Source organism: Arachis ipaensis, chromosome B10 (assembly GCF_000816755.2).
Source record: "Arachis ipaensis cultivar K30076 chromosome B10, Araip1.1, whole genome shotgun sequence".
NCBI classification, from domain to species: Eukaryota; Viridiplantae; Streptophyta; class Magnoliopsida; order Fabales; family Fabaceae; genus Arachis; species Arachis ipaensis.
The window spans coordinates 35,640,036-35,656,127 of record NC_029794.2 but is presented as its reverse complement, the minus strand read 5'-3'; the positions used below and the strand labels follow the sequence as shown (position 1 = coordinate 35,656,127).

The 16,092-nt window shown below is 33.6% G+C and overlaps 3 protein-coding genes across 3 annotated transcripts in view; all 3 read left to right on the top strand.

Moving 5' to 3' along the window:
• Positions 1–1,697, top strand: part of LOC107623338 (two-component response regulator-like APRR5) — a gene marked incomplete in the record, with an annotated part of 5,416 nt that extends 3,719 nt beyond the window's left edge. The window contains 3 exon segments of the mRNA XM_016325554.2: positions 1–40; positions 417–1,179; positions 1,279–1,697. Coding sequence (XP_016181040.1) covers positions 1–40; positions 417–1,179; positions 1,279–1,401 — 926 coding nt within the window.
• Positions 6,552–7,720, top strand: LOC107621574 (NDR1/HIN1-like protein 1). The gene has a single exon (XM_016323606.2). The coding sequence runs from the start codon at positions 6,665–6,667 to the stop codon at positions 7,304–7,306; it is 642 nt and encodes a 213-aa protein (XP_016179092.1). The 5' UTR covers positions 6,552–6,664; the 3' UTR covers positions 7,307–7,720.
• Positions 10,935–12,066, top strand: LOC107620521. Its single transcript, XM_016322668.1, has 2 exons — positions 10,935–11,865; positions 12,029–12,066. The coding sequence occupies exons 1-2, from the start codon at positions 10,935–10,937 to the stop codon at positions 12,064–12,066; spliced, it is 969 nt and encodes a 322-aa protein (XP_016178154.1).

Sequence of the window (16,092 nt, the reverse complement as noted above, 5' to 3'; positions counted from 1 at the left end):
GAAATACCATCATGCATTCAAATGCCTCAGCTTTCAAGCGGTAACCATTGAAATGCCTTGTTATTCTTGTACTTTTCTTTCATTTTAAGTAGTTTATTTAAAAGAATCAAAAGGGTCCAATATCTTTAAACAAATTTAACAGGCTCCATTTATCAAATCTCCTATACAAACTATGATGGTACTGGACATGAATTTTATTACAAGTACCTGGGGGATATATCAAAGATAATGAACTGAGTGATAAATTTTTAGTAACTTAACATAAGTTCTTTGAAATGTATTTGAAAAAGAGAAGAAAAAGTTTCAAAGAACTAAAGTTACATGATTTGATATGTTACATCTTTAACTTTAGAATAGGGATGTTTCAAGTTTTTCAAAGATTGTATATATGCTCATCGTTAAGAGGTTTCTTGCAGGTATACAAACAGGCAATTTCAAGCCTCACCTGCGATTTTAAACTTCTCTGACCAACAAAGGGAACAGAGAACAAATTGCGAGAAAAGTATTTCCCATTTTGCTACTGGCTGTAATTCAGATAGTTCAACACCTAGTGTGCAAAGAAATCTTTTATCTCCAACTACACCCCAATCGAAAGAATCTGAAGCAGCAACTTCACACTCGCAACAGCAAGGGCACTCTCTCCCGATTGCAGTTAAAGGTGTAAGGTTCAATGATTTATGCACGGCCTATGGTTCTGTACTTCCTCCAATGTTTCGCACGCAATCGGGTCCACCATTGGTGCCTAGCCCCAGTTCAGTTGTGCTTCTTGAACCAGCCTTTCAAGTAAATGCATTTTATCAATCAAGTGTTAAAGACAATAGTTCAGAGCAGGTTTATGAATCTCCCAGTTCTGGTGGAAAAAGTGCTCCAAACAACATGATTTCCAGACCGGAACACAAACCAGAACATGCTGAGGATCGAAGACACATCTCTCCTGCAACTGATCAAAGTGGATCCGGTAGCTTCTGTAATGGAAATGCAAGCCATCTTAATAGCATGGGGTATGGAAGCAACTGTGGAAGCAGCAACATTGTTGATCAGGTCCCAATTGGCAGAGCAGCTTCAGAGGGTAAGAATGAAGAGATGGCAAACAATGCAAGCTCTCATCGATCTATCCAAAGAGAAGCAGCTCTAAATAAGTTCCGCTTGAAAAGGAAAGAGAGATGCTATGAGAAGAAGGTCTGTTAATATGACCATAACCTTTTTATTATCACGGCATCATTCTTTTATCTAAATTATCCTCATTTGCTGACATCTATTTCTTGAACTTCTTAACAGGTTCGATATGAGAGCAGAAAGAAACTAGCAGAGCAGCGCCCGAGAGTGAAAGGTCAATTTGTTCGTCAAGTGCAGCCGGATGCTCTTGCTGCAGAGAAAGATGGCAAAGAATATGATCTTTAACAGATTTCTGACTCACTAGAGAGAACACTTATTTAGTATAGTTGCTTCAAAATTTTGTTTTCTCGAATCACATGATCTGTATATGCTTTCTAAGACGACTTTCCTCATTTCTATTTCCTTTTAGATATAGCTAATGTAATATATCCTTGTAATCTATATAGTATCATAGTTATTTTGCTGCCACATTATTTATTTGTTTATTTGTAAGGATTTGATTGTTCATCAGGACTCATGATGATGGATCATGTAGGAGATTATAGAGCATTACTATAACATCATATGACGCTAAGTTTTTACAAGTAGTTCAATTTTTATGTTTGTTCAAAATTTTACTTTCTTAAAAATTTGTTGCCAGTTTGTCAAGCAATCTTTCTTGAAGGAGTGGGCATTTAAATGATTCCAGTCCCACCGCACTACCCATATTTCACAAAAGGTGATATTGAAAAATGATAAGAAAACTAAAAAGGCAACATGGATTTTCCCTTGGAGACTTCAACATATCAGGACGCCACCCAACTTTTTATGCCTTTGCCAAGTTATTTCGAAATTTACAATTGGAAGGAGATAAGATATCTTAAGAAAATTAGTATTGGACGTAAAGAGTGCTAGCCATAAGAAAAATCCAGCAGCTTAAAAACAATTTCACTTTCACATGCACTAACCTGCAGCTGCAGGCAGAGTTGAATAATATTTTTGTCTCCTGAACCTTTTTAGGTGCATTGGGAAATTTCATGAATTGGTGTAAGGATCTCCATTGAGTTTGTGAATTGTTGATAAAGTTTGAGACATAGAATACACATTGCAGATATGGACAAATGCAAGGAGCCACAGAATACATACATATTTTGTTAGGGGACCATTAATGTTTTAGAAATAATAATGCCAAAAGTTGTCTAAACTAGGCCTCCTCCTTTTTCGTTGCTTGTAGTAACCAACCACTAAAATCTAAAGTTTTTTTTTTTTTACCTTCTGCTTTCATAACACATTTAACCTATTTTATTGGTTTTCTCAGGCCAACCAAGATATTAGCCTTAGTTTACAGTGATTCAATTTCAAACACAATTAAGAGTTTCAAAAAGTTGTATGCTTTCTCCGAATAAAACTAAGTAAAATATTCTTCTACTCCCTTCAATAATGTGAATAAAAGCTAGGAGTCTTTATTAATAATATTATTGTCCATGAAAAAAGCAAAGAAAACTGAGAATAGGAGAAAAGAAACCTTTTAGTTATGGGGTCGTCAACTTTCTCTTTGTTGAAGGGTTCAATAATCAACTAAGAAAAAAGGAACTTTTAATGTCAAACGTCTCCACAAAGTCCCAACAAGAATGGTCCCTTTTTTAGGTAAATGAAAGAAAATTGAAGCAATCAAATGGTCCACCATCATCACCATATATGGATATGCATGATCGTATCAACATAGCATGATGATAACACCCTGTTTCAATGATGGTTTATAATTATTTTGGCTAATCAACTGCATAATAGCTTTATGTCTTTCAAACATGAACAGATTAATAGTTTATAATGACTTTGAAGCATATTCATATTATAAAATTAAAGCACGGAAAATAATCTTGCAAGTGGGACCCACTCTTCTCAATAAAAGCAAAGTCTAAAACACTTTTTTAAGTATCACAAAACTTAACATTAATTTCCAATGACTTGCTTTCTCAAGAAGCCATTTCGCAGATTCTGCATGTTCCATCTTTTTTCTATCATGTTTTGTTATATAATGAAATTGCAATTTGAAATTAGACTGAATACACTTTTCATTCAATAATTGAGAAATATATTGATTCAAGTTAATACGATACTAACTCTAAATAACACAAGGAGAAGGGCATGCCACGAATCAATTTTGCCCATTATCAACTCCATATATTTGTTATCTCATCTACGGCTCCTTTTAAGATCTTTTGCTTTTGCTTTTGTTTGCTAATCAAATAAATCATCACCAATTCTATCTAACTATAGCTAAAATGAGTTATCAACGTATCTTGTTCATTCATTCATCGTGGCAGTATCATATCTTTTATACTATATAGTATATACTATGTAAGTATGTATGATCTGAATTTATTTGCATTGCCCAAGAATATCGTTGTCTAAGGTATCACAATGCATCCGAGACATGTGACGTTGTGATGTTGGGGGACCTAGGAGGGGCCCACTGAATTATTAGCACACCATCTTTTTGTGCCACGTGTCTCACTTGTGTGCTTACAGCTGGAAATCACCATCATGGATAAGCACTTCATGCGGCGGATTGGCTTCACTATCATTCAAGTTTCAACCGTTCCTTAGTCTTGTGTACTACAAAACCTTTCAATAATATCTATCTATTTGTTTACATGGAGATCTTGATAGGTGTTCCCTAATAAATTTAAAAAGTTCTCAATTTAGTGCTAATTCAAGTAACAACATCCTAATGGGTATCTCTAAAACGAGCATAACCATTATGTGCTTTTATTGAATGCGTCATATTTATATCGACCATTAAATTTGATTAGTTAAAAATCAAAGGCTAATATAAAAGAAGAGTATTGATGGACTCTAATAAATACAAAATATCTTAATACATAAATAAATACTTTAAATGACAATACTTTAATACATAATACTTTAAATGGTAAGAGAATCTTTTATTCTTAATATATTAGTAAGACCTAAACTAATCAAGCTTACGTAATTAAAAATATAAAATATATAAATATAAAAAAAATAAAAGTATTTTGAAAATATTATGACATTTGTAAGACCTAAAGTAAACATATAGGTCTTACTTATATTAGTAAGACCTAAACTAATCAAGTTTACGTAATTAAAAATATAAAATATATAAATACAAAAAAAAAGTATTTTGGAAATATTATGACATTTGTACACTAATTTTTCATATATATATAGTAAATTTTACTCTATTCTTTATATTTTAACATATAAATTACCCTATATGATATGTCACTTTCTAATTGGTTGTTATGTTAACTATGATTAAGCTATTTTGTAATTAAAAAATTATTTAAAAGAATAAATGTATAATTTGATAAAATACTAAAAACTGAATCTTTGCTCTCTGCAACCTCGTTGTTTCTCTCTCTGATTGCTTTTCTGTGTTGATTTCAATTTGTAGTGGATCTGCGATTAGTTGAAGAGAGTGTATTTGGTCATGCTGCTATTTTGTAGTTGTCTTTTACTCTTTAGTTCACATAATTTCGTGTCACATATAAATTCTTGATTATCAGGATATATTAATCTATGATTTAGGGTCATCATAGATAATTATTACATATATTAAAGTGATGCTTGAATTAGATATGCATTTGATCCATCCTCTATTAGAATTTAAATTGGACTATATCAATTAGATCAAAGCCGTTCTTTGGAATGGTTATGAATCATTGGATCGTACACAAGATCTGTTGCATTAGATATTCAAAGGATACTTATATCTTTACTCTCCGTCCTGCTTCGAGTTACAGTGTATGTTCCTTCAACGTGCTTGAGTTATGAAGGAATAGTGGAAGGGAGAAAATATACTTCAGTCAACAGAAAATGTGTTTTTCAATAGAAGGGTGGAACAAATTTAAGTAATAATGATTTGGTAAAAGAATATAAATTTACTTTTTAATATTTACAAAAATTATATAATTATCCATCTTAAAAAAATATTTAATTATAAAATGGTCCTACTTTAGTTAAGATATTAACTCTCATTGAGTTAAATTAACTCAAATTAAAATTAAATATCTAATTAAAATGTGTCACATCATAGAGGCTAATTTACATGTTGTTTTAGAGAGTGTTGGGTAGAATTTACCTATATATATAAATTTGGTCGAAATAGAGAATAAAAAATTTAACTAAATACTCATATTTTTGTATTTATGTTTTATATTTAATTATTTAAGAATAAAAGATTCTGTTACCATTTAAAGTATTGTGTATTAAAGTATTGTCATTTAAAGTATTTATTTATGTACTAAGATATTCTGTATTTATTAGAGTCCATCAATGCTCTTCTTTCATATTAGCCTTTGATTTTCATCTAATCAAATCTAATGGTCGATATAAATGTGGCGCATTCAATAAGCACATAATGGTTGTGCTCGTTTTAGACATACCCCATCCTAATCATCGATGAGTTATTAAGTTGAATCCAATGTGCACCTTTTTCCCCTTTTAATTTTGTTTTGGTTCCGAATTCAATATATTTTAGCTTAAAGCTCAAACAAAGTTGTTCTATTATCTGCAATAGATTTCTCTTCTTTTATATATAAAAAAAAGTTTCGATTTTCAGTTAAGCTTTTTTGAGTATCGAGTTGCACCAAATAAAGGCATGTTTGGAATGGGGACGGTTACGGCCACAAATTTGGATGCTAGTGTTATATGGCAGTCTCAATCATCTTGAAAGTGACCAAAGCATTTTACGGCCTAAGGGTTATGTTATGTAAATGCAAATACCTATTTCATTAACACAAATAATTTTTTCTTTTTTCTACGGTCCTTGGTGAACTTTTTGTTGTTGTTAGCATTTCAACTACAAACGCATTATTTGCAAATTTGTTTTCTTCAGTGGAAAAGAAAAGTCTAATAAACTTGTCCCACTGAAACTTCGCCCTGTAATTGCTTGCAAAGAAGCATGATCCCAAAATAATTAGACATTTGGTTGAGAAAGTGGTGGAGAACGGTTTATTCTCAACACTCAACAGATTCATATTACTCTTCAACCAAATTACCCATAAAACTGATAAATGTTAAATACATACTATCTCATTATGTTATTAAATAAATAGAATATCTGACAAAATTGTGTGTGCACATCTCTAATAAAATAGTCATGGGCACACATTTTTAAGAAGCAGCTTCGTTTCCTTTGTTTTATGTGGCGAAAAAGGTAGTGAAAAACACATTGCATTTTATTAAACTTTTCTGCTAAGTTTACAGATCAATTCACCTATGCAAATTTAACGCGTGTACGTCTGTAGAGCTTCCTTACAATAATATGAATGAAGAAAATTTCGAAGATATTTTAATAATATTTATTTAATTACATAGCAATCACCACAACATGCACAAGGGTGAAGCTTATAAGTCACAGCCAAATAAAGCATGCTAAATTATTGTTACTTTCTTCTCTCTTTATTTATATATAACCCCACTCCAACCCACTCTTTCTTAACCTTCTAAACTAAAAAATCACTTCCTTCAAACTTTCAATTCACGCTCTCTCTTCTCTTTCTGTTTCTGATCTCTTTTGCAAATGTCTCAAATCACAATAGAATCTCCAAAGCACTGTGCCAACAAACAAGGACTGAAAAGATTTGAGAGGAACTACAAGAAACTCTTCTTTGCATTCTCAGCATTCTTAACTACAATTCTAGCACTGATTCTCCTCATTTATCTCATCCTTCACCCTTCAAAGCCTCAATTCTCACTCAAAGAACTTGACATCTACCAACTCAACCTCTCAGGTCCAAATCTCAACACCACCATCAACCTCACCCTCCTCTCCAAGAATCCAAACCAGAAAGTTTCCATCTACTACGACGAAATCATAGTTTATGGAAGCTACAAGGGACAACAGATAACTGGTGACACTTATGTCCCTCCTTTCTACCAAGGCAATGAAGAGAGTAATCTCTTAACTGCTTCTTTGATTGGAAATGGTTTACCTGTGTCTCCTTCAATTGGTTATGAGTTTGGCCGTGATCAAAGTTCTGGAAGACTTGTTTTGAACCTTAAGGCTAATGGCAAGCTTCGTTGGAAGGTTGGAACATGGGTCTCTGGCCATTACAGGTTCAATGTCAATTGTGTTTCTTTCATGGCTTTTGGACCCTCTCTGCCTTCTCCTTCTCCTCCTCTGGCTTCAAAGCAGGGTTCTCACTGTTCTACCACACTTTAGACTTACCATACCATCCGTTTCAAAATGAAAGAATTATTATAGTGCTGATTAATTACAATACAATCATATATATCATAGCGAGCTCTTCAATCTTCAAAGATTTTCTTGTTTTTTTTTTTTTTCAGATTTTGGTTGGCTTTGTATTAAAAGGTGTTTTGCAGCCACTAAAGTGATTCTTGTAAATAAAGTATATCAATGAATGAATGATAGGGTCAAAAGTTACTACAATTTGTGAGTGACAATGAAAAAAAAAAAGATGCATATTAATCTTATCTCTGCTTCTAGTTTCAATATTGGGTTTTGCTATATGCATGTGGTGGTGGTAAAGATTAAATTTCACTGTCTTTTTATTAGTAGCTTTTGGGAGTGGATGCATGAATAGATATTGGGGTCACTTTTGTTTTCTTTTGGTTATTATTTTGTGGATACAAAGAACAAGTTTTTGAATGAAGAACGTTGTAAAATGAGATTCCAAAGAGAAAGAAATTGGTAGCTTTCTTTGGAGAATCTGCAGATTGTACATGTCAATTCGTTGCCTTTAAGAATCATCTATGATATACTCTTAATCAAACTTTTCGTAACCATGAATCACCTTCCATTTTTTTTTTTGTGTCTTTAATTTGAGATTTGTCACACCTATGCATGTATCAATCGAATATATTTGGGGATTCTAACAGTTGAATGTGGTTAGTTGAACACTTACCGTTTTTGATGCTTCAGTATTTTTGTCTAAAGAAACATAGATACAACATTAAATTACCAATAATACTTCCTCTGTGCCAACAATTTTCTGCATACATAGCCTAAGCTGCAGTACAGTATGGAGAGACTATGCTATTTGAACTATAACTCATTGGCTACAACATACTTTGTACTAAATATAAATAATATATAATTAAATCTTTTTATTTGCGTTGCATGTATATAATTCCTACTTTGGTTAGATCAAAAGGTTTAGGGTGGTTGTATGTATATCGCTGTTTAAAGTTAAGAGAACAACTAGGGAACCAAAAGCATATCAGCCAAAAATCAGCCAAAATGTATTTGGGTTCCATGAAAAATCGAGTTTTGGTTTGTGCTCCGTGATCTCAGGAGCGATTTTCAAACATATTATTCAAAAAATGATTTTAATTAAACAGTTTTATTTACTTTTTGGCTGGTCACATTTTGGTTCCATATACTTTTCCTAAATAAAAAGATTATAATGCAAACAGAAGCAACTCACAACCGTTGCTTTTATGTTAAAAATAAAACAGAAAAAGGACAATTGTTCCAATACTTGGATAATTTACTTTTTATCTTGTATTGTGGCATAATACGATTAATTGTATAGATATTTAATTTAACCGATGAAATAATTTTCCTTGCATATTTTATTTAAACTTAGAGTATTGAATTTAAATTGAACTCTAAATATTAATTTATCACATCATTTCTATTCTTATAAAAGTAGTATAAAATTTGAGGAATACTTATGTAATTTTATAGTATGTTTAACGTGTACTACAAAAGTTTATTTTTGCCAAACTTTAACGATGAGTTAGATTGATTATTTTATGTAAAGAGTATATAAACAAACTTAGTATGTATACTATAATATATTATAGAGATAACTTAACATGTAATTTTTTAAGGATATTGAAAAAAATTTTCACAAAAAAAAAGCACTACAAATTTTATAATAAGAGTAAATCACCAAATTAAAATTGACTTTGAATAAAAATATTTGTAATTATTTTTATTATATTTTAAAAATATTTTTGTCATTAATAAATTTAGAAAATAATTCGATCAGTGATTTATAATTAGCTGGCAAATTTTGTTGGTTTAAGCTTATAATAAAGTGTGCTAACGGTTTGAAGTCAGAACTCTCTGGTTACCTGCTACACTTAAGTTAGTAGAAAAATAATTAGGGTTAATCAAGGAATTATAGAAATACTTGTCCAGCATACATAGGTTTGGTGTTGAACATGAAGGTCATCCAATAAGGAAACCTACCTGAACAGAAATTCTTAATGAAAAGTAACTTTAAACTTTGTCTACCTTAACGAAAAACAGTTTAAAGTTTTTCTAAGTAACATTATTTTCGCCCCGAATCTGAATGTGACACACGCTACCCTATTCTCTATTGCGGGGTTCTGATCTTTTTCTTCACTCCACTTCTTTATTACATGTGGATCCTTCATACGTACAAAACAATTATTGCGAAATCTTATGATGTAAAATCCAAGTGATGCGCAACTAATATTAAATAAAGGAGAATGATAAAGTACAGATGTAAATATATATAGATTTACAGAGATGTTATTTTATTCACAAGTCAAATAACATGTGATATGAGTATTGTAAAGATAACATAAGAAAGCGAAAATAAAATTTACAATTGAGGTGTTACGTATAATTGTTTTTATTAAAAAAATTTATTTTTTTAAATAAATAAAAAAAATTTGATATATTATTTTCTTTATTTTTCTAAATAAATAAAATACATATTTGGGTTAAGAATATGAATTCCGCTAAAAAAAATTCACTAAGAAATAAGTAACTCTTAAATTGAGTTATTTTTTATTCGATCAAATAACAAGTCTTAATTGTGTGGTCTCATGCATATAGATCAGACCGATGTAGATATGGATCACCATAATCTATATGTGATCCGATTTGAAAAGTGTGCAATCCAATTTAAAAAGTACATTAGATGGATTCCCACTATTTCAATTACCATGCACTATTAAGGTGATAACGGCCTTAAACATGGGGATAACTTTTGACTCTATAAAAAAATATCATTCATGATCATCTAAAATTATTTTCACAAAACAAGATTAACTCTAATCTACAACTCTATAAATATCCTAATATTCAAATATTTTTTTCAATCCAAATTCATTTTTGATAGGAGTGTCTTAAGCCTATTGTTGTTATTGCATTATTGCTGAGTTAGCTAAAAGAGATTAGGAAGCTAATTTTTCTGTTTAAGAGAAGTTAGTTAGAAGTTAGCAAGAAGTTAGTTAGAAGTTAGCAATTTAGTTAGTAGCTAGTAATTCAGTTCAGTAGTTAGATACAAGTTAACACTTCCATACCCTTCTAGAAGGACTTCCCTTTGTAAGTATAAAATGACTCACTCACTCACTGTCCATTCACTTTACCAATTACACATTTGAAATGGATTCAGGTAACGTTCTTCTTCCTCTCTCTTTGTTCTTGAAACTCTGCTTCACTACTCACTCTCCCTCTCAGATCTGATTCTTTCTATCACACACCACAAGTTCCTGATACCTTTCATGGTATCAGAGTTTTTGGTACCACAGCTTCCGTAAAATTCAAGAAAATCAAGCCTGTTCAGCAGCAAGATTCAATCACCATGGCGCAAGGGTTCACAGCAACTCCGATCTCGATGAAATTGGATGAGGACAACTTCCTACAGTGAAAAGATCAGGCAGAGTCAACGACTGAAGGTAATGACATGCTGAATCACATCACAGGAAAAGGAATACCTCAGCAGTTTCTGGTGTCTGAGAATGGTAGAACTGGCACAGCAAATCCTAAGTTTCAGAAGTAGAAAAGGCAAGATGCACTCCTCAAGTCATGGCTATTAGCTTCAATGAGCAAACCGTTTACAACAAGGATGGTTGGATGTATGTACACATGGAAGGTTTGGAAGAGGCTCGAAGATCACTTCTCTTCTCAAATCAAAGCCAAGGTAATGCAGTTAACGAATAAGCTGAATACTATTCAAATTGGTGCCTCTGTCACTGAATATGTCTTGGCAATAAAAGGAACAATAGATGCACTAGCTTCTGTAGGTGAATCTGTGAAGGAGAGTGACCATGTAATTGCAATACTAAATGGACTGACTGAAGAATACTCATCACTGATAACCTCAGTGTTAACAACATCAAGATCTCAAAGTATAACTGTAGGTGAATTAGAAGCATTACTTCTTTCATATGAAAGCATGTTAGCAAGGTTTAAAAGGTCAGAAATGCTTGTGCAAGCTAATTTAGCTCAGCACTATCAATATGGACAAAGTCAGCAAATGAGAAGAGGCTTCAGGGGTGGCTTCCGAGGCAGAGGCAGTAGGTTCAGAGGAGGCAAAAATTCATACACTGGTGGAAGAATGATGCAAGAATCATACAGTGGTGGAAGAGGTATGCAAGAACAGTACAATGAAGGAAATGAATATGGAAGAGGACAGCACGGAAGAGGTAGAGCGAATGGTGGAGGTGCAAGGAATTTCGTCAATACAAGACCACAGTATGAAAAGCCACAATGTCAAGTGTGTGATAAAATAGGACACACAGCAAAGACATGTTGGTACAGGTATAGTGAGGATCAATATGAAGAGGATTACAGCAACCAGATCAGCCAGCCTGCAACTAATTTCAGCAAAGTACTAGCTGCACCTGCCACCATCCAGGATCCAAATTGGTATCCGGACTCAGGCACCATGCATCACATGACACATGATGAACAAAATTTGGTTGAGAAAGAAGAATATGTGGGGGATGAACAAGTTGTCATTGGAGATGGATTAGGTTTGCAAATCAATTCAGTTGGTAATTCATGTTTTAAATCTGATTTGATCTCTAGCTATTTAAGTTGAGGAAAATTCTGTTTGTGCTTGAAATTACGAAAAATTTAATGAGTATCCACCAATTCTGATGTGATAACAGAGTCTTCTTTGAATTTTATGCTGATAAATGTTGTGTTAAATAACAGGAAACCAAAGAAACTGTGCTTCAAGGGAAGGTCGATAAAGGCCTCTACAAATTTGTCAATTTTGCTGTACACACACCACTAGAAGCTCATGTGACCATTCTAAATAATAAGAACAGTCTCCTAATATGGCATGCCAGATTAGGACACCCCAGCCGAATTGTTTTGTCAAAAGCTTTGAGCAATTGTTGTAATTTTTCTTTTCCAACCAGTAATAAAATAGATTGTCCAGCTTGTTGCATTGGAAAGTCCCATCAGTTGCCCTTTCCAACCACACAAACAGTGTATACACAACCCTTACAACTTGTATATACAGATATCTGGGGTCCAGCCCTATGTCTGACAGTAATGGAAATTGGTACTTCGTGAATTTCATTGATGCATTCTCAAAGTTCACTTGGCTTTATCTCATTAAGTCTAGAGCTCAACTAAAATAAGTTTTTAATCACTTCCAATGAATGGTTGAATTGCAATTAAACACAAAACTGATGTGTGAGCATTTTTCCTATCTTTTCCTAGTGAATTTACATTTAAATTGTTGAGTTTAATCAAGAATTAATTATCTTTTAGCCACTATGGATGCTACTTTGAGTTATGTGCAATTTTGGTTATTTTAGGTAGCATTTGGTTGGATTTGATGGAGCTTCCTCAGAAAAAAGAGAAGAAGGCTATAAGGAATGACTTAGAGGATGGAGAGGAAGCTTGCACAAATGGAATCAGCACTAGAATTAAAGGAGATGACAGCAAAGAGCGATGCGTGCGCGTACCTGACGCGTGCGCGTGATTTGGAGCTTTCCATGGCGATGCGTGTGCGTACCTGACGCGTACACGTGACACACAAAGAAGACAATCGATGCGTACGCGTGACATGCGCCACATGCAGAAAATGCAGAAAACGCTGATTTGGATTCTGATTTAAACTTTCATTTTAAAATAGGAAAAGATATTATTTTTAGTTTTAGAAAATAGATTTTAAATTTATTAGGATTAGATATAAGAGGGATTGGAATTAGTTAACTTTTCATTCTATCTTAGTCCAATTTACAATCCTAGTTTTCCACTCTGAATCATGAGTAACTAAACCTCCACTGTTAAGGTTAGGAGCTCTGTCTATTGTATGGATTGATTTTATTGTTTTTCTATTTTAATTCATGTACTGATTTATATTTCAAGAATTATTTTCATTCTTTATCTTATGAATTTGGGTGGAACGGAAGTATGACCCTCTTTCTAATTGAGTTCTTGTATAACTTGGAAAAGCTCTTTACTTGAACAACAGCTTGAAAACATATTCTCCTAAATTTCTAATTATCTGGACTTAACGGGATACGTAACATATAATCCTCTTATATTTGGGTAATTAGGATTTCCGTAGCATATAAACTAGAATTGAACTTCACCCTCTAATTGGAATTAAGTGACCAAGGAATTGGCAATTGATGAATTTTAGAGGAGACTAGAAAGGTCTAAGGAATTAGGATCTAGTCACATATAGTTTGCCATGAATTAAATCTTGCATGATTAAAATAGTTAATAAGAAAAGTCAATCCAGGAAATAGATAACTCTGAAGTCTTAACTATTTCTCCATACTTTATTCCCAACTTATTTATTCGCCTGTCTTTAATTTAATGCTTTTTGAACTCTCAAACACTATTTTCTGTTTGTCTAACTAAGTAAATTAATCAACTATTGTTGCTTAGTCCCTCAATCCTCGTGGGATCGACCCTCACTCACCTGAGGTATTACTTGGTACGACTCGGTGCACTTGCCGGTTAGTTTGTGGACTATAAATTCCGCACCAAGTTTTTGGCGCCGTTGCCGGAGATTGATAGTAATTAACAACTGTTAGTTATTTGATTGCTTAGATTAGGCATTTTAGTTTTAATTTTATTTAAATTTTGCTTAGTATTTTCGAAAAAAAATTTAAATAAATAGCACTAATATTTTTCCTTAATTTCTGAAATTAAGTTTGGTGTCACCTAGTTAATTTCATTTTAATTTCCTTGTTTATTTTCCCTTTTAATTTTCGAATTTTTTTGTTTTATTTCAGTTATCATTTTCGAAATTTTTCTGTTTTATTTATTTATTATTTCTATTTTATTATTTTACACAGGTTACCTCACTGGGAGTTCTCTGCACTTTGACGTAGAGAATCCCATCTTTTCTTGTTTTCTGTCTGTGTATGCGTAGGAACAGAGACAAGGAACCTCTCTTAGATGTTGATCCTGAACCTGAAAGGACTTTTAGGCGGTGTTTGCAACAAGCAAGACTTTGCAAGGATGCAGAATCCACTATGGATCCTAATAATGCTGTTAATGCCAATGTGGCAAATCCGAATGGGGATGAGCAACAAAGGAGAGTGTTTGGCTCTTACTCTGCTCATACTACAAATCTTTATGGAAAAAGCATTGTGGTGCCTCTTATAGATGCGAACAACTTTGAGTTGAAGCCACAATCGGTCACTCTGGTGCAACAAAACTGCCAGTATCATGATCTTCCCCACGAAGACCCAAATCAATTTATTTCTAACTTTCTGTAGATTTGTGATACTCTGAAGACAAATGGAGTGAACCCAGAGGTGTACAAACTCATGCTCTTCCCGTTTTCTCTGAGGGATGGAGCAAAAATATGGCTAGATTCCCGACCCAAGGAGAGTTTGGATACTTGGGATAAGGTTGTTACTGAGTTTCTTACTAAATTTTTTCCACCAAAGAAGTTGACTAAGCTTAGGGTGGAGGTTCAGACCTTCAGGCAGAAGGATGGTAAAACTCTTTATGAAGCTTGGGAGAGGTACAAGCTACTGGCTAGGCAATGCCCTCCAGACATGTTCTCCAAATGGACCCAACTAGATATCTTTTATGAAGGCTTGGGTGAAATGTCTAAGGTGTGCTTAGATAATTCTGCAGGTGGTTCATTGCACAAGAAGAAGACACCGGAGGAGACTATTGAGCTGATTGAATTGGTTGCTAGTAACCAATATTTATACTCATCTAACAGGAATCCTGTGAACTCAGAGACTTCTCAGAAGAGAGGTGTGTTGGAAATAGAAGCTGTTAATGCTATTCTTGCTCAGAACAAGCTTATGTCTCAACAAATAAATTTACTTACTCAGCAGATGGGTGGCATGCAACTCTTAACTATCAACACCCAAAATCCATCTCAAGATGTCTCTTATGACATAACAGGTAATTTTTTGCAAAATGATAATTATGGTTATGCTCAATCCTCTTCTGAACATTCAATTACATGGGACGTGCTCCTAGAAACCCCAATAATGATCCCTGTTCTCAGACCTACAATCAAGGGTGGAGAAATCACCCAAATTTTGGGTGGAGAGAGCAACCTCAGAGGCCACAAAATTTTAATAATAATTCTCAGGATGGTTTTCAACAGAAAAATTTTAATAACCACCAGTTTCAGTCATCTCAGCAAGCAACTTCTCAGCCCCATCAGAACAATGACTTGGAAGCAATATTGGCAAGTTTCAGACAGGAAACCAGAGCATCCATCAAGAACTTCGAGATTCAGATGGGTCAACTAGCCACAAAAGTTAATGAAATTGATCAGAGGACCACTAATAGCCTTCCTGGTAACACAATTCCAAATTCAAGAGAGGAATGCAAGGCTATCACCTTGATAAGTGGACAAGTGGCAAGTACAGAAGCACAAGTTAATGAGGAGCTAGTTGAAAAAGAAGATTGCAAGGTTATTCAATTGAGAAGTGGTAAAGTAGCTGGCTCTGAGACCAAGGTCAATGAAGAGTTAGTTAAAAAAGAAGCTTCAGATGAGAAGAAGGAAGAAGTAGAGCACATCTCTCCAAAGCGTGCGGACAACCCATTTCCAGACTCTCTTGACACTTATCCTACACTGCCAAAGGCTCCTGAGTACAAGCCTAAAATGCCATATCCTCAGAGATTTCAAAAGGAGACCAAGGACAAGCAGTTTTCAAAGTTCTTGGAAATCTTCAGAAAGTTGCAAATCAATATTCCTTTTGCTGAGGTTTTGGAACAAATGCCTCTCTATGTCAAGTTTATGAAGGAGTTGTTGTCAAAGAAGAAGCCTTTAA